At 30.9% G+C, this 20,887-nt stretch overlaps 1 protein-coding gene across 1 annotated transcript; it reads left to right on the forward strand.

Moving 5' to 3' along the window:
* The first annotated feature begins 19,367 nt into the window (after positions 1–19,367).
* LOC149532006 (CEN-like protein 1) lies at positions 19,368–20,390 on the forward strand. Its single transcript, XM_089808693.1, has 4 exons — positions 19,368–19,593; positions 19,714–19,775; positions 19,871–19,911; positions 20,041–20,390. Exons 1-4 carry the CDS (start codon positions 19,390–19,392, stop codon positions 20,256–20,258), a joined length of 525 nt encoding a protein of 174 aa, XP_089664819.1. The 5' UTR covers positions 19,368–19,389; the 3' UTR covers positions 20,259–20,390.
* Positions 20,391–20,887: the final 497 nt, after the last annotated feature.

The following is a 20,887-nucleotide window of genomic DNA, read 5'->3' on the forward strand; positions in this document are numbered from 1 at the left end:
TTGTTTTGAGCAAAGAAGGTAGGCCTGTTGCTTATTTTAGTGAGAAATTGAATAATGCAAAAAGAAAATATTATGTTTATGAAGGATCATGTTTATTTTCTATAGGAAGGATCATTTTAGAGTTGTAAGCCTACCATAAAAATCTCATTGCTCAAGCATTAGTATCAGAGGAGTTATTGCATATTTTTGATGGAAAAATTTGTATAAAAATCTCCAGGCTCATCGTTTGAGACCTTAGAGTGCCCAGATGAGGTCTAAAAACTTAACAAATGGGCACTAACATTTTGTTGATCTTGTATATCGCGAGATGGCATTTCCAAAAAGTGATTATAATAGCCAATCGGAGCAATGGTTCATGAGTTAAGGCCTATTGAAGCTTGGCTAATGAAATTTCTAAAATAATTTGTCAAAGATGTATTTGGTCAACTCTATATGTATTGTTAGAATGTGTCAGCCCTAGGTTTTAATTTCGAACATCTAGAATCTTTATGGGTGGCATAAAACTATCTATTTAAGAAAGGCCCAAACATTGTCTAGGACAACTATGGGTGATAGTTCCTAGCTTGTCTTGCAAATTATTGTACTGAAGGAACCCATGTGGGTTAGAATATTGTACTTGTGAATTCTATAATACTGCATTTTCGGTGCAAATAAGAAGTCCATATTTTGTTCTCACATTTGCTATTGTTTCTTTGTTTTTGTTATGAGTTTATGGTATTAAGGGGAGTGTCCATCAAATACCTTTAACATGATGTGCTACATTATTTCCAACTCTATCAATGCCTCCATCTTGACTTTTGAAGTCAACAAACTTGTTCATATCAGCAATCATATGATGTGAACAACCACTATTAATTATCCAATCAAATTTCTTTGCAACCTATGATACCAAAGCTACTTTCACTTAGATTTCTTCTTTGATTGCTACAAATCCTATTTCATTATCACTAGCACTTACTTCTTGTTCATTAGATTCATCTCCTTCATTTACATACAGACACTCTTTATCTCTTCTAGGTTTGTAATTTTTGTTATACTTTTTCTCTCTTTTGGGACACTTAAATGCATAATGACCAAATTCGTTACAACCCTAACATTTAAAGATGCTCTTACCATCTTTTTATCTTCTTAATAGAAGGGCTATTCCTTATTCAATCTTTCTATTCTCATTAGATCTATTGTGGCTACAAAAGTCTCCTCTAGCATTTGTGCTCCTTGATAGACTAGGTTAAATATTCAAGGCATTGAAAGTTGTTTCTATTCTCCTCAACTCTTTGGACTATCTTAGCTCATTCTCAACTGCTTCAAGTCTTCTAAGCAATGTCTTCTTTGTGAAATCTTTGAGTTGCAAGATATAAACAAATATATCATTTGAACTACTAACTTAAATGGTGGTGTTAAAGTTTTCAACATCTTTCATATAACCTCATCATCTTCTTTGGTTCTTCCTTGAGATTTAATACCTATAGAAATTTCTAATATTTTGCTTACATATAATCCTATAGATTCATCTTTCATCATTTGAGCTTCTTGAAATAGACAAATCCAATTTTGTAGCCTCAATTTCTTAGAATTCTTATCACCTTTGAAACTAACTACCAAAGCTTTCCAAATCAAATGTGAAGTAACAAGTGACTTTACCTGATTGTATTCAATTTTAGGAAGTGTAGTCAATGGTGCTTCTCTAGATCTCATGTTGCACATAAAAGGATCTCTTTTTTCCTCAATACAAGTTTCTAAATCTTTTTCAACAATTATTGTCTTTTATATTTTTGTCAAGATCCAATATCCTAGACCCATACACAACATATGTGTCTTCATCTTTTCCTTCTAGCTTTCATTATTTGTTCAATCAAACCTCAGAATGTCTTTCTTGAACATGCTTTCCATGTATCTCCTAAAGTTGTTAAACTTTATCTTCAATGACCTGATACTCTGGTATCAATTGTTAGAAATAATAGTTCACCAAGATAACTGAGAGAAGGGGGAGTGAATCAGTTATCTAATAATTAAAACATTTATTAATCTTAAACAATCCTATCCATTCAACCAAAGTAAACAACAACCATAATAATATGCACATAGAAAATTACACCAAATATGTTAACTAGGGAAACCCTTGATTAGAGGGAAAACTTCAGTGGCAATGATGCCCACAAGATGGTGTAGTAATATAAATATTCTTTGTTAGAGGATGGACCTTGTTAGGATTATATTACAAAATTTAGTACATAGATTTCCTATTAGGAGACTTTGAATCCCTTTTAGGAGATTCCAACCTGTTAGGAGTTGTACCAAATCTATTAGGAGTTTTAGTACAATGTATACAAGAAGAGCTTACTGACCAAACATGCAAGTTCAATTACAAGAATAGCTCACTGCCCAAACAAGTAATTGACTATTATGTTCCTCTTTCCTTTATTATTTCAACCAAACCATTCATTGTCAGACCTTGTAGACTAGGTGACAAACCTCAATTCCAAGTATCAAACTTTGGATCACTCAATAAAACCTTGGCAATGAAGTTTCCTTTACTTTCTCTCTATTGTGCTCAACTTTGCATTCCACTCTGTGAGATGCTTACAAATCACTTCTCTTTGATATTCATGATCAAGGAAAATGTCCTTCCTTTATACAGAATCCATAAAATAATTTCCTATGTTGGCTATTACACCTTCTCAATTAATTATTATAGGACCACATTAAGAATGTGTTACACTTTAGTGATAACATTAATATTTTTCCTTGTAACTTAAATAACTTTTTGTATATGCAATATTATGATGAGAAAGCTTAGCTATGTCATCATCAACATGTCTTATTCACATCCTCAACCTTGATTATTAGAATAACAATTCTGCTAAGAGATGTAACAATTTTACTAGAACATACCTCTATTAAATCTATCTTAGAATAGACATCATCAAAAATTATATAACTTCTTCTAGATTTAACATTTCTTCACCCAATGTTAACTACATATACTAGATACTTAGAAGTATCTCCCATAACCTTGGATAGCGAGAATACTCAACTAGTTATCTATACTAACTTGATCTTTTTGTAGTTCTTCTGTCAGATACCACAAAAGACTACTATGTTGACATCAATGAAAAAATCAGTCATGAATGTAACATATCATCATGATAACATATCCACAATACTCCCCCATAGGAATATCATTAGCATTCATTCTTCCAATAGACACTTGACAGTTATTCGAGATTTATTGAAGATAATTTTAGATAGAGTTCCTAAGGAGTTACTGGTGTTTTGATTAGATCTCCTAATTGATATAAAGTATGTTTAAGTAAGGTTAGATAGTGGTATGAGATCTGTTGAAGATGGTGTGGTTGATCACACTAAGTCATATGTTTTAAATGTGAAGAGTTGTAAACACTATGAGCCGATAGTAATATGAAACTCTTAAAAGATATAAAGTTGTAATGTAAGGTGTATTGTGTTATATTAATGTGATCTTATATTTAAGTTGTAAATTAAGAAATCCTTAAGGTTAAGTGAATAATTAATTTGAGGTTTTGGTATAAAGGAAAGATATTTTACTTGGAGTAAGTGTGCAATTATAGTGTATGACTATGTAATGCGACTATGTGAACTTGGATGGAAGGTTTGATGAACTTGATATTAAATATCTATTGATGAGAGAATTGTTTTGTGTGGTTAAGGAACTAGTTCATAAAGAGACTAATTTGGAAAAGAGGTTATCCTGGATAATTTTTTATTCATATTATTTTGTGAAGGATAGTACTAAGATCAGTTGGACAATGAGTTTGTTTATCTTGCCCCTAAATCTTTTGGATAGTGAGTCCTTCTGCCTTCCATAACTACTAACAAGGTTGGCACAACTCCTAATATAGCTTTAATATCATCATAGGGATTCAAATTCTCCAAATAGGGAGTTATATGTATTGAATATAATTCATTGATTCCTAATAGAGTCCATCCTCTTACAAGAAACTTATATATTACTACATCTTTGGTTAGTACCATACCCACCAAGGTTTTCCCTCTGATAAAGGGTTTCCTTAGTTAACAAATACCATGTAATTGAGTATGGTGATCTCGCTATGGTTGTTGCACTTATTGATTGCATGTTTCAAATTTAATAAGGTTGATAAAAGTTGTTTTAATTGGATAACTAATCCACCCCCTCTCACTCATCTTGGTAGAATTCATTTTCTAACAATTTATGATTTTATGATCAATGTAATAAAGAAGGAGGAATGTTGGCATAAATTTATATTATATTATTTTTTATAGCTACTATTTGTTTTTCGTAACTAAACATTTTATAATATTTTATTAAATCTCCTTAGTGCTAGTAAATAATATATGAAATGTTTTATGTTCTCTCAAACACATGATTTATAGACACCACATATAGATTAGGGACACTTTGGGGAACTAAATTTTACAAAATTCATACAACCTATATAAAAATATTTGATAGAGAGGGGAGGGGAGGGGGGTGGGGAAGGTCGGCAGGGTGGTGGGCGTGGGGACATTCCCTAACGCTATATTTCTCAGCAGATACAAAGAGAGAATAAAAATGTCAAAGAGGAAAGAAATTTTTTCTTTTTCCCTAAAGTGGTTGAGTAAAAAAAAAGAAATGAGAGTGGAAATATTTATAGCATCCCTCACAAGTAACAGATATGATTAGGATTATTGCCTCAACTTTCCATACCCCTAGCAGTTTCTCTCTATTAAACCTAGATGATGTCTCAAAATTTTTTTCCCAAGCTAATAAAAAATTTAAATCCTCTTTGAAATACAATTTTGTGTTATAGGGTATTGTAATACCCAATTTTATTAAACTCAACCATTATAATTGTCTTAGGGGTTGCCAAAAATGAAACACCACTAATAGAGACCTTATCTTTGTCCTACAACAACACATTTTTTTGTGAAATTCTAATGTTATAAGCTTTCATTTGTTTAAAAAAAAGGAATACATCTTTATGTGTTCCACAATTTTCCAAACCTTGGAGTCATTTTAAAAATCTTCAAAAGTGTCTGATTCATTTTGGTAAAGAGCCATTAACCTTAGAACTTAAAAACACCAATCATCCTTACGAAAACCCATTACCTACTATGACTAGGTAATCTCAACTATCTGTGGTTAATAAAAAGAACAAGCCAATGTAAATTGGGAAATTTGAAACTCAAAATAAAGAAGACAAGGTTGCATAGGAACCAAGAAAAGAAATAGGAAAAGACAATCTTAATTTCCATTATATGCATTTTCATCATTGAATTGGTGCAATCTTGCATGATTTTTAGATGAGCCTCTATAGGGATAGAATACATGTGTTCCCATATTATAATGTACTCATTACACTTCCCTAGGGAATCCAATCCATCAGTTGAATGATTTGCTTCTTGATATGTATCATGGAAAGTCACTTAGTTTTCTAAAGAAAGTAGTTACCTATTTTGATTAATGATTTCCTTTTGTTTACATCCCATACTAGCTTTATTATTCAAAATTTTGATCTCATTTAGCATGTCACCTTTGACCATTAATTTTTTGAATCCTTTACCAATAATCAACTTGATACTATGGTAAAGGGCCAAAGTTTTAGCCACATAAACTATTTAATACACCAAGTTGACTAAATCAAAAAACATCTCTATCATCATAGAATTCCTAAAGAAGTCACCCCCTCCTACCTTCCCTAGATTACCAAGTGAGGATCCATTGAATTTTAATTTAATCCATCTTTGATTTGGGAATGGGAATTTTTAAAGCCCATTTTACCAATCAGGAATGAGAATTCAAGTTTGGTTGGTCATTCTAAGTCATTACTAGTTTTCCCTTCTATATGATATTATCTTTCAAAGAATGATATATCATAAAAAATTGTGTGTTTTAGGATTACAGTCTTTTGTAAAAATTTTGATATTTCTGAATGTTTGGTTAAGTGATTATGTGGTGTTCAAAAGCCTACAAAAGTGACTTAGTTCATTTATCTTTAGTTCAAATTGTAGGTTTTGGTAACACTTTTGATTTTCATTTAAAACTCATTTGTGTCTTTACTTAATGCCATCGTAATTTTTATATTTTCTATATTATAAAATAACTCTAATTAATTGGTTTTAGATCCATAAAAAAATAATTTTACAAAGCTTTATATCCCATTCACAACAATTTTATGTTTAGTTAAAAACTAGGTAACTAATAATATTAATAGCATCACATTTTCCAAAAAATAATAATAGAGAAAGGGGCTAGAAAAGACCTTTTCACAACTAGTGAATTAGGGAAGCTATTAACAATGTGTCCATGGGGTTATAAAGTTGAGCTAGAGATGACAAGTAGAAGAGAGAGTGAGAAGAATATTGATCCATCCTATAACTATTAAGATGAGATTAAATAATATAATCATTCCCACCAATAGTTTTCTTCTTCATTGACATACAATAAGTGGGGTGTTAGAATTCTTTAGAATAACTGAGAAGGGGGGGGGGGGGGGAGGGGTGAATCAGTTATTCAAGGTAAAAGTGCCCTAATAATAATTTTTCACTACTTTTAATGAATCCATAGACTTTTCATCCATCGAAACTTAGTTCAACCATATTAGCAAGCTACAGTAAATCAACATGCAGTAATAAAATATGCAAGATTAACAGATGACACAATGATTTACGTGGAAACCCAATTCAGGACAAACCACCAGTAACATGCTACTTGATTCTCACTCTTCTAAAGTGATGCCTTTGTTAAAAGCCTGCCCTGTTAAAGGCTTACAACACATTGTTAAATGTGACCTTGTTAGAGGGTTTCAACAAACTATAAGGAATGGGCCAGATCAAAGGACTTTAGAACATTCACTTGGAATGTCACCCTATTAAAGGATTTATCTCATGGTTGTTAAACCAACCTAAGTCCATAGGATTTAGACTAATGGTTACAATTGCTAGAGAGTAACAATAATGGAATGTTGATCTGATACAACTCACAACATACTTTGCAGATTTCAAATCACTCTTCAGTTGTATCCTTTTTCTTGGCTTTAATCACTTCAGCTCTGACAACTTGTCTTCCTCTCAAGCTTCATCGCCTTCAATCTTCTTACTCATCATGCCAATGCAATCATATCTGGGGTCTTCTTATCAAAATAGAGTAACTGTGCTCTCTTTCTCCTTAGCACCTCCTTCAACACTTCATGCTTTTATGCTCAACCGTCTTCTCCTCTATTTGCTTCATGATCTTATGACTTCTTAAATAGAAATATGGTTTTCCGTTGCCGCTCGATTGTCCCTTTCCAACTTTAGGGTTTCAAATGGATTAGGTAGGATACAATGTATCTACCCTATATCTTTCTCTTATCTAGAAACTTCATCTAGACTCTAGTTGTAATCTCCAAAAATGTTCTACATGGTGTTTTGTGCCACTAGCTCATCGTTCTTATCTTTCATTTAATTCATAAATTTCTAGATAACAACCTTGTCGACTTGGATCTGGTGAATCTTCAATTTTCAAAATAATGCAGCAAATCAGTATTATTGATTTACTGATGCTCGACATCTCTATGTTACTCGACACTATTGGTTTTCTAATGCTCGACATCTGTTTCTGCTCAGCACTTGTATCTGCTTGGCACTTGAAGTTCACTCGGCATCTGAAGTTTATTCAACACTTGAAGTTCACTCGGCATCTGAAGTTCACTCGGCATCTAAAGTTCACTCAGCATCTGAAGTTTACTTGGCACTTGAGGTTTACTCACTCGGCTTTAACTAGGAATCTTTTCAGCACCTACTAGCTTGCTCAGCTCCCTCTCTCTAATGAACTTTAGTTAGGCTTTACAGATGTCTTAGCTAAAACCTTACATCTTTGATATTTTTTAGTGTGCCCATTCTTTATGTCATCAATACACTATTTCATCAATGACTTAGCTGATCCTTATACTTCATTACAACATCATAACTTCAACCTTTCTCTAGGTGTTCTAGTTACAACTTATTGATTGCCTCCTCCTTGTCAATCAACCACTTGCTAGTATTTGGATCACTAAAGCAATTGTCATTCCTGCAAGTAGCAATCTTGACATCAATGACAAAATAATAATTGAGAACATTCTTTACCAGTTCCATATGATCATTCCAAAAATTTTCCTCATGATATTTTCAATCATTTTCAACAATCTCCCTCTTTGGCATTGATGGCAAAACCAAACTGATCAATTGATCAACTTAGTTACCACCAAGATTGTATATGTTGTCTGCTATTGTCTGCTACTTTTCCTGGCTGCTGCATCTTTACTACTAATCTCATATATATCTTTCAGTTTCTTCATTAATCTCCTTTCATATATATCTCCCTCTTGCTTTGTATTGATTAGGTTTTTGCATATTTCTCCCTCTTTGACATAAATGCCAAAGATGTAGCATCTTTATCATGCAAAATATAAGCTTTGCGTCTCATGTTTTCTCCCTTTATCACCATGCTTGTGACTGATTTGGAGTTTCTGCTCCTGCTGTCATCTTTTGCATCAGTCTTCTAATATTTCAATGATGTGTTCCTATTGATGCAAGGCAGCATCCTTGTTGCTTTAAACTGCTTGAGTTAGGGGTATTACCCCCAACTTGCCTCTAAGATATTCATAAGTATCCTTGGGCAATGGTTTAGTGAAGATATCTGCAGTTTGTTCCTTTATGTGAATGTATTCCAACTTCACTTGTTTGTCTTCTACCAATTCTCTGACATAATGATACTTGATTGCAATATGCTTGATTTTTGCATGCATTACTAGATTTTTGGATATGTTTATAGCACTTGTATTATCACAATACAATATCACAGGTTTTGTTACGTCTTCTTTCATTCCTTTCAATAGATGTGTGAGCCACACAATGTTTGTGCAATTGACTACAGTTGCTACATATTTTGATTCTGTAGTGGACTGGGATGTGCATGTTTGTTTCTTACTTTCCAATTAACTAGCCTTTTACCTAAAAATAATGCACCTCCACTTGTGCTTTTCTGTCATCAATGTTGCTTCCTCAATCTACATATGTATATGCATTGAGTTCAAACTTTGCATTCTTTTCGTAGTATAGACCAAAGTTATTAGTTCCTTTAAGATATCTCATTATTCTTTTTACTGCTATGAGATGATTTTTTTTGGGATTAGCAGAGAATCTAGCCACTATTCCAATGGCTAATGCTATATCTGGTTTGCTATGTACAACATATTGTAGTTTTCCAATCATGGATCTGTACATTATTTGATTGATTTCAGCTGATTCATCATTTTTGGTTAGCTTATTTCCTATCGCCATTGGTGTGCTGACTGGTTTGGACTCCTCCAATCCAAACATTTTGAGTATTTCTTTGATATACTTTGATTGTGTCACAAATATACCATGTTTTAGTTGATGTACTTGCAATCCAACAAAAAAATTGATCTCTCCAAACATAGACATTTCAAACTCATGTTTCATTTTGTTAGAAAAGCCTTTGCAAAGCACTTCCTTTCCTCCAAACACTATGTCATCCAAAAAAAATTTAGATACAATAATGTCCTTACCTTCTTCTGCTTTGATGTACATGTTGTTGTTATCATCTCTTCTTTCAAATCCTATTTGCACTAGATACTTGTGAAGTCTCTCATACCATGCTCCAGGTGCTTGTTTCAGACCATAGAGTGCTTTATATAATTTACAAACCATATCCCTATTGTTCTCATCAACATATCCTTCTAGTTGTTCAATGTAGACTTCTTCTTCTAGTATACCATTTAGAAAAGCAGACTTTACATCCATCTGATAAACTTTGAAATCTTTATATGCAACATATGCAAGTAAAGTTCTTACTCCTTCCATTCTAGCAACAGGGGCAAATGTTTCCCCATAGTCTAGTCCTTCTTCTTGAGCATAACCCTTGCATACTATTCTAGCTTTGTTTCTAGTAATCTCACCATTCTCATCTAGCTTGTTCCTGAATACCAACTTGGTGCCAATCACATTTTTGTCAACTGGTCTGAGAACTAAACTCTAGGTTTTGTTCTTCTTTATTTGATCAATCTCTTCTTCCATAGCTTTATACCAGTCATCATCTTGTAATGCACCATATACTATTTTAGGTTTAGATATGCTAATCAGACATGATTCATGTCCTAGTCTGTTCCTTGTCATTGGTCTTGCATCTTTGTCACCAATTATCTATTCAGCAGGGTGATGTCTTTTTACATATTTGGATAATCTTCGTTCTATCCTTCTTTCCATGTTTGATCTTTCTTATTCAGGGTCACTATGTATTGAGTTGTCAGGTTGTTCTTCATCTATTTCATGTATACTGACTTCTGAATCAGATTGTGCATTTCCTTTATTCTGCAACTTGGCATCTGAATGCAACTCAGCATTCACTGGTTGTGACTTGGCTGAAACTGAAATTTGTTGTTGAGTTCAATTTGATTGACAACATCCTCATCAATAGGCATTCCTTCATAAGAATTCACAAAGATTATGTATTCATTCGTTCTATTTGGTTCTTCAGCTTGGACTTCTGTATGCTCATCAAAGTTTACATTTGCACTTTCCACAATTTTGTTAGTGTTAGTATTCAAACACTTGTATGCCTTACTTCTAGTGGAGTAACCAAGAAATATGACTTCATCACTTTTTGCATCAAATTTTCCATTTCTAGCATCTTTAAGGATAAAGAACTTGCAACCAAACACTTTGAAATGTTTTACATTGGGTGAGTGACCATACCATAATTCAAAAGGTGTTGTATTTGTACCTTTCCTGACTTGTACTCAGTTCAGTGTATGAACAGCTACACTTACAACTTCTCTCTAGTATTTTAGAGCAATAGTCTTTTCCATCATTAATGTTCTGGCACAGTCAATCATAGATCTATTTCTTCTTTCAGCAATTCCGTTCTGTGGGGGAGTTCTAGGAGCTGATGTTTGTCTTTTGATTCCTTTTTCATTACAAAATATCTCGAATTTTTTTGATGTGAATTCACCACCTTTGTCCGATCTCAGGCATTTCAAGCTCTTTCCTGTTTCCTTTTCAACTCTAGCCACATACCACTTAAACATTTGAAAGGCATCAAATTTTTGTCTTAAGAACATAACAGTCATCATCCTAAAATAGTCATCAACAAACAACATTATGTATTTATCTCCTTTGTAGCTTTGTACTTCCATTGGACCACATAAGTCAGTATGAACTAACTCAAGTACTTCTTTAGATGTATAGTTTTTGCTTTTGAAACTTGACTTTTTCATCTTTCCTAGCTGACATTGTTTGCACATAGTATTATTAGGCTTCTTCAATTTTGGTAGACCTCTGACTTTCTTCATTTTACTAATATTGACCAGATTGTTAAAGTTGACATGACATAGCCTTCTATGCCATAACTATTCATCATCAAATTTTGCAACAAAACAAGAGACGTCATCCATATCAAGGTAAAACAGATTACTTCTTGTCTGATCTTCTTTTCCTATTAGTTTACCATCAGTATCATAGATTTTTGCAGTTTTGTTTCCAAACTCTACTTTGCATCATATATTGCCTAACTGTGAGATACTTAGCAAATTGTAGTTTAATCCTTCAACATTGTATGCATTATCACATGATTTTTTTTCAATTAAGCTTAATGGAACCTTTTCCTTTTATTTGACATGGAGCATCATTACCAAATCTAACACTATTTCCATCATACTGAGTAAAGTTAACAAACTTACTTTTGTCTCCTATCATGTGATGTGAGCATCCATTGTCTATGATCCATTTGTCATTCTTGTTCATAAATGTTACCAGTGTTGTAGGCTCTTCTTCATCAAATTGGTCCTTCATAGCTACATAAACAACTTCATCATCATTATCATCAGAATTTTCTTCAACGAGATAACACTTCTCACCTTTATCTTCATAATCTCTCTTATTGTCTTCTCTTCCATATTTGTATTTGTTGCCTTCTTTGTAATCCTTTTTCTGTGTACATCTGGAAGCAATATGACCTACTTCATTGCAATTAAAAAAAATGATAGGCATCTTACATTTGAATTTTCCTTTACCTCTGTGAAATCTTCTAGCAAGTAGTGCTTCCAATTGTTCCACATCTTCCTCATCAGTGCTACTGTCACTGGATACATATTTCATCTTCCTTCCCTTTTTCGATTTTACCTATTCAGCATCTTTCAGTGATAGCTTGGCCTTGAAAGCAGATTAAAAATTCTCAAGTTTTTAGTTTTCAAAGTTAGATAACTCAAATGCAGTGAGTCTACCCACTATACCTTCAAAACTTAGATTGTTTCCTGGTACACATCTTAGTTCTTGTATTGTAGATACTCTAATAGCATAGATAGGGAGCAAGGTTCTTAAGAACTTACTATTAACAGTATCTTCATCCAATTGACCATTCAAACATCTTATTGCACTTACCACTTCTTTTATTCTTGCGCCATACTGAGCAGCATTCTCATTTTCCTCCATTTTCATATCATCAAACTTTCCTTTGAGGCTTTCTCTTTTTTCTCTTTGGACATTTTGATCTCCTCCATAGATTTCTAATAGGGATTTCCATATTTTGAATGCAATGTCAGATCCTTTGATCTCATCAAATTCAGCATAGTTGAGTACAGAGGCAATTTCCAACATTGTCTGATTGTGTTTCTATTTGTTTTTCATATCTTCTGCAGTAAGAGTACCAGTTGGATCAACATGTTTAGTAATAATTGAATTTTGGGCATAATCTCCTATGGATCCAAGATGTAGCTTCATCAAACTTTTCCATGCAACAAAGTTGTCTTTGTTGAGCTTGGGGACTTCTCACTTAGACATTTTGATATTTCCTGCTTATAGTCCCTTTAAACTGAAACAATAGTTTGGCTCTGATACCAATTGTTAGAATTCTTTAGAATGACTGAGAGGGGGGGTGAATCAATTATTCAAAGTACAAATGCCCTAATAATACTTTTTCACTAATTTTAATGAGTCCATACACTTTTCATCCATTCAAACTTAGTTCAACCATATTAGCAAGCTATAGTAAATCAACATGCAGTAATAAAACATGCAAGATTAACACATGACATAATGATTTACATGGAAACCCAATTTGGGAAAACCACCAGTAACATGCTACTTGATTCTCACTCTTCTAAAATGATGCCTTGTTAAAAGCCTACCCTATTAAAGGCTTACAACACACCGTTAAATGTGACCTTGTTAGAGGATTTCATGAAACTGTTAGGAATGGGCCTGATCAAAGGACTTTAGAACATTCACTTGGAATGTCACCCTGTTAAAAGATTTATCTCATGGCTATTAAACCAACCTAAGTCCATAGGATTTAGACTAACTGTTACAATTGCTAGAGAGTAACAATAATGGAATATTGATCTGATACAACTTACAACATACTTTGCAGATTTCAGATCACTCTTCAGTTCTATCCTTTTACTTGGCTTTAATCACTTCAGCTCTGACAGCTTGTCTTCCTCTCAAGCTTCGTCTCCTTGAATCTTCTTACTCATCATGCTAGTGCAATCATATCTAGGGTCTTCTTATCGAAACAGAGCAACTGTGCTCTCTTTCTCCTTAGCACCTCCTTCAGCACTTCATGCTTTTATGCTCAACCACCTTCTCCTCTATTTGCTTGATGACCTTATGACTTCTTAAATAGAAATCTAGTTTTCCTTTGGCGCTTGATTCTCCCTTTCCAACTTTAGAGTTTCAAATGGATTAGGTAGGATACAATGTATCTACCCTATATCTTGCTCTTATCTAGAAACTTCATCTGGACTCTAGTTGTAATCTCCAAAAATGTTCTACATGGTGTTCTGTGCCACCAACTCATCATTCTTATCTTCCATTTAATTCACAAATTTTTAGATAACAACCTTATCGGCTTGGATATGGTGAATCTTCGATTTTCAAAATAATGCAGCAACTCGACATTATTGATTTACTGATGCTCGACATCTCTATGTTACTCGGCACTATTGGTTTTCTGATGCTCGGCATCTATTTCTGCTCGACACTTGTATCTGCTCGACACCTGAAGTTCACTTGGCATCTGAAGTTTACTCAACACTTGAAGTTCACTTGGCATTTGAAGTTTACTCGGCACTTGAAGTTCACTTAGCATCTGAAGTTCACTCGGCATCTAAAGTTTACTCAGCACTTGAGGTTTACTCGCTCGGCTTTAACTAGGAATCTGTTTGGCACCTACTAGCTTGCTCGGCTCCCTCTCTCTAATGAACTTTAGTTAGGCTTTACAAATTTCTTAGCTAAAACATTACATCTTTGATATGTTTCAGTGTGCCCATTCTCTATGTCATCAATACACTATTTCATCAATGACTTAGCTGATCCTTATACTTTATTACAACATCATAACTTCAACCTTTCTCTAGGTGTTCTAGTTATAGCTTATTGATTGCCTCCTCCTTGTCAATCAACCACTTGATAGTATTTGGATCACTAAAGCAATTGTCATTCCTACAAGTAGCAAGTTTGACATCAATGACAAAACAATGATTGAGAACATTCTTTACTAGTTCTATATGATCATTCCAACAATTTTCCTCATGATCTTTTCAATCATTTCCAACATGGGGAACAATTTAAGAATCAACAATAAATAAGAAAAGATAAAAGTATATCTTAGTATTTTAAATCAAACTTTCCTATATTTATTTTCACACTTAAAAAATATAATTTTATCTAAAAAAATTGTTTTGAATGTTTCAAAAAAAATAAAAATTGAATATATGATGGGAAGTGGGGAACAATTTTAGAATTAGTAATAAATAAGAGAAGATAAAATTATGCTTCATTCCTATATTTATTTTCATACTTAAAAAAGACAACATTTTCTAATTTTTTTGTTTTGAATGTTTCAATAAATTTTTAATATTGAATATTATGCATTGACACTTTTAAAATTTATTATAATTGTCAAACATAAAACTTATTCATACAAATAGATTTTGAAACAAGTGCCACATAGTGGCATGTACTTTCCTTATTGTTATTAATTGTAATTGTAAGTATCTAATAGAAATTGTAGTTTTTAAAATAAATTTAATCTAATCTAATTCAAATATTAGAAAATTGAAAAAAGAATAAAAAATTATTAAGGAAAGTGAAAAAAGAATTATAATTAATAAGTTCTCAAAGTATAAATATAAATGAATAAATAGAATAGTGTAAAAATTATTATACTCTCATGTAGTTGTAAATACATTTTACTTTCATACATCTTGTGAGAACATTCTCATATATAAAATAATACCTTGTGTAACTACAATTTCACCTATCCTATTTCACTTATATATAAATTTTAATAATAATAATCTTTACAAGGTAAATTAAAACTAGTCATGCTATTACATTTATTATTAAGATTTCATTATAGTGTGATTTGATTTTGTGTAAATTTGAATTAGCCAAAACATATACAAAGAGAAACTAAAATTTATGCAACTATCTCGTACCTTTATTCTAGCTGAAAAATATTGCATTATGGAGAACCTCCGAAAAAGGGGCTCCTATAACACAAAATGATTTCAGCCAATCATATTATTTGTATGAAATATAAAATTTATAAATTAAAAAAAAAAAAAAAAAACTATAAAGATATTTTAATTATTCAAAAATTATTACATGTGATTGGTGGATAGATTTCAAACTAATTGAATAATAGTGCAAACTAAATGCAATAGTACTAGCCTATGACAAGTACAATAATATATCATCGTGTCTTTATTAATATTTAAATGCATAGGACATCTTATTGTTAATGATAGTTTACACAATTATAGACAAGTGCCACATAGTGGCTTATTACTTGCCTTTAGCTTTTATATAATTCTAGTTTTAATTTAGTAAATTCATTAAAGTTTATAAAATATTTTAATTAATAAAAATATTAGATGATTATAGTTTTCTATAATGGTATTAATTATAATTTAAATTTAGGCAATAGCCTATAATGCAACACTAAATTGCAAACCTCTCATCGAGGAGGTATTGGGTTCAAATCTACTCAAGATTAACACATAGTAATAATTAATCTAACAAAAATAATAAAAATGACTGATAAACAATCTAGGCTTCGGTCAATTACCTATAAAAAAAATAAAAAATAAAAAATAAAAATTATAATTATAATTTTATATATAAATATAATTATTAATATATATGTTCTACTATATATATATGTCATCTAGTAATATTATATTAGAAATATATTGAAGTATGAAAATAATAATATTTTTATAAAAATAATATATAATAGTATTTCTTAAACTATTATATAATATATGAAAGATTTCTTTTATTATTTTTAATTGAATGACAAACAATATAAAATATACAAAATTTAAACCAAATCATTTACATTAGAAAATACTAAACATTAATGAATCATATTCACCAAGTAATAAAAACTAAGTCTTAAAATTTATTAGTTTTAAAATCCACTCGATCAGTATAAGAGCTAAATGAATTCAACCAATCAAATCTTAGAAAGATAATTTCTTAAAATTTAAATCTTAAGAATCATGCAACATATTAGTTCAATAATTTTTTTTTTACAATCAATTAATTTTTAAGCCGTACAAACCCAAAAATTCAATCACTAGCTAAAACATAAAATAGAAAAAGTATCATATAGTACTTAGCCTACCAACAAGTACTAATAATAGTTGATTTGTTACTAAATACAATATAATTAGTTGAACATAATATTGATATACAATATAAAAAATATTTTTTTAATGTAGTAGTGTTTTTATAATGGTTTCGTAATTTAATTTAATTGATAGGTGATCCCATTTGAAAAAAAATGTTTATGTAAATGATATTAACTATTTTATGAGTTTCTAATGGTAAGACTATAATCATTATGTTACATAAAATGATATATTTATATATTCAAGTAAAATTTGCATTGTTATTTATTTTAAATTATTGATTCCATACTTGAATATTTATATTTTTCTAATGGTCAAACTATAATCATTATGTTACATAAAATGATATATTTATATATTCAAGTAATATTTGCATTGTTATTTATTTTACATTGTTGATTCCATACTTGAATATTTGTATTGTTTGAATGTGCATTATTGTATTTGTCATAAACAATATACTATTGCACTCACTTCTTCACAATTCTTAACAATAAGTATAATAATTGTATTTTTTTCACCAATTAATTTTTTTTGTATCTTGAATATTTATAATATGTTTATATTTATTTTAAAAACAATGATATTATAAAATTTAGTCATCTCCTTTACTATTGGCTCTATTAATTTTTTTCATCAAAAAAAATTGAGTATGAATTTATTAATATTAATATATTTTTAAACCTACACACATATAATTATAGTTAATATAGCTATATAATTATATAAATAAAGCTATTAATAATTCATATATTAAAACATATTTTATCATATGTGTATGTGTGTGTGTGTGTGTGTGTATATATATATATATATATATATGTATGTATGTATATATATATATATATATATATATATATGTATGTATGTATATATATATATATATATGTATGTATATATATATATGTATATATGTATATATGTTTATATATGTATATATATATGTATATGTATATATATATACATATATATATGCATATATATATATATATATATATATATATATATATATATATGTATGTATATATATATATATATATGTATGTATATATATATATATATATGTATGTATATATATATATATATGTATGTATATATATATATATACATACATATATATATATATATGTATATATATACACACACACACATATATATACATATATATATGTATATACATTATTTTTATTTTTTAAACAATATTCTAATTGATAACAATAAATATATTCTAAAATATTTATTATATTAAACTTTAATATATACATACTATAAAAAATAATAAGTATTACAATTTAAAATATACTATTCTATAATCTAGATAGAATACAATGATATAATTTAATATTTAAGAAAATAAAAATAAATATACAATACAAATATTTTTTTTTTTTCTATAATATAATTGAAGACTATTCTAATAGAAAATACATTCTCTAATTCAATTAAAATGATTAGATGTCTACATTTGTTCACTAAACTAAGTAACAGTTTTTTTTTTCTATAGGAAAGAACCCAACTAGAAAAATTATAGAATCTATCATCCTCTACCTCACACTCTAATCATAAATTTTGAGAGGTAGGTTTTTGAAAAAAAACATAAAAGGTCTTGATTGTCTACTTAGTAGAAATGTATAGTTATATTATTGTACAATGCACACACATACACATCACTGAAAAATACATATGTAATTTCTTTAATTTTTAAAGGAAAAAATTAAAAAATATTTGTGCTATTGTAATGAGAATTAAATTGAGTAGGCTTTTTAGTCAAACACCCATACTTCACACACACAGGGAAAGCACCCAAACTTTTTAGAAGGTCAACCACTTCATTGTGTTTAGTTATAGACTCTCCCTTCATAGTTAAATTCACTCGACTTGCAATCTCATTTGCAAAACTTTTGTATCTTGTGAACCATTTATTCTAAAACTCTTTCAAATAAAAATTAACTCTATGTTAATATTTAAAAAGTGAATTTAAGTAAATCAATAGCATAAACCAATTTCATCACAAATAAGATTAAGTTACACTCTTCTATCAAAATATAACTGACACTATAAAAATACAACATGCTTTGCAAATTAGTTTTGGTACCAGTATTTAAAAGCTATTAGAAATATTCTTTGTTCTTTGTTTCGTTTCCGTTTCATATGCTACTTCCTTTCCCCTTCATCCTTTACTAAGAAGATAAAGATGGTTTCCAATTTATTTTAATAGATCTCCACAAGCGTGCAATTATTAATTGTAAAGGACCCAGATACACCATTTAAAGTCAATTTGCTTGGAACGAAAATTCTATATATCGTACGAATTCGTATGATTAAAATATATGCATCTGTTAGTTTGTGATTCCTCTTTGAAAAAAATAGAAGTTTAGTTTTACTAATGGGGTCATTTGAGATTTTTTAGTGGAGAAGTAGAATAAAAGCCGTGTAATCCAACTCCTAATGTCTTTATCAAAACTCAATAAATTCGGTGACATCATTACGTTTAAATTTAATATGCAAGATCCAAACAAATTTCAAAGGCCTGCGCAGCTGTGAAAACTATAGTTCAATGTTTCTGGGTAAAGATAGTAACGTCTTGTCGGGTAAAGTTTATACCATGTCTTTATTCCAGTTGCCAACACTGCTATAAGAACCTCCCATGGAGCTGCACTTACACAATCACTCTGGGATTTACTTCTTTTCTGAACAACATTTTTACAAGATGGTGTCCAGATTGCTGAAACCCCTCAAATCTGCGGCAGTGATTGGAGATGTTGTGGATGAGTTCACTCCCTCAGTAAACATGAAAGTTGTGTACAACACAAACATGGAAGTCCACAATGGCTTTGAGTTCATGCCTTCTTTTATCACTTCTCCTCCTCGAGTTCAACTCCTTCACACTGATCCAGCCACGTTTTTCACTCTGGTAATTCTTACTAATTGCTTTCTACTTGCAGACCCTAGAAATTGTATTCATGTACAGATCCATCTTTTTACTGATTATAATTAAATTTATCGTGGGTAAAATTGTGCTTTTTTTGTGAAGATAATGACAGACCCAGATTCCCCAAGTCCTAGCAATCCCACCGGACGCGAGTATCTCCACTGGTATTGTGTTGAATTTTAAGTATTTACATTTTCAGTATATATATCTATAATGTTTTATGTGTAAAAATATGTGATGTGATGATTAAATTGCGCAGGATAGTGAGCGATATACCGGGAACAAAGTGCAATCACACTGGCAAGTGTCTACTAACTGTTCCTCCTTGTCTATCAATGAATTGAATCCATCTGAATCCAGTTTTGAAGGGGTTTCATGATTTGGGTTAACCTAATTTAATATAATTTATGGTTGAAATGTTTGATGCAGGTCGAGAGATTGTGAGCTATGAGAGCCCAAGGGCGATGATTGGGATCCATAGATATGTATTTGTGCTGTTCGAGCAGAGTGGGAAGGGAGCAGTGGATCCTCCTCCATCGCGGCAGAATTTCAGGACTCGGGAGTTTGCGGAGAGAAATGGGTTGGGATCGCCCGTTGCTGCCGTCTACTTCAATGCTCGACGAGAGAACGCCGCAAGATCTCGTTAAGCTCAGACTATATATGTAAACGTCTAATATTATTTTCTTGTTCTTAGTATAATTGTGTCTTCGGTCCTCTTGTCTGTCGACATTCTCTATTGCCATTATGCACTGCCAAGTGCACAAGGGCTTATTCGGGTATTTCTGTGGTGAAGTATTATTATATTATATATATGAAAGTATATTGATATAAAGTGGGGAGATTCAGCACACTCCATATTTATAGAGCTTATATGAGAATAATAGTAATAAATATATTTTGGTTACAGGTTAATATAAAATTTAGGTCATGGTTGAGTTCAATTACATGGTAGTTCAATTTTCACTCACTGGACATAAATGAATGATCTATCTTATTTCTAGAGTTTGGGATTCTATATTTTTAAAAGATTTTTTCAGTATAATATCCCTGGTTATAGTTATGGTCATTAGGACATTCTCTAATTTCTATAATTCTTGTTATTAAATTTTAGCAGCCTCATCTTCTTATGTTTCTAATTAGTTTGTGGTAGGGCTGATTATTTTGAACATAAATAAAAAGGCATTTCATAAGGATAAACAAATTCTTAGATTAGTCAATAGTACACATCTAACAATGACTTGCATATGAGATGATTTAGAAAAGAAAAGAAAAACAT

The sequence above is a fragment of the Cupressus sempervirens genome, chromosome 11 (genome assembly GCF_028749045.1).
Source record: "Cupressus sempervirens isolate cs-2001-9-10 chromosome 11, ASM2874904v1, whole genome shotgun sequence".
Lineage (NCBI taxonomy): Eukaryota > Viridiplantae > Streptophyta > Pinopsida > Cupressales > Cupressaceae > Cupressus > Cupressus sempervirens.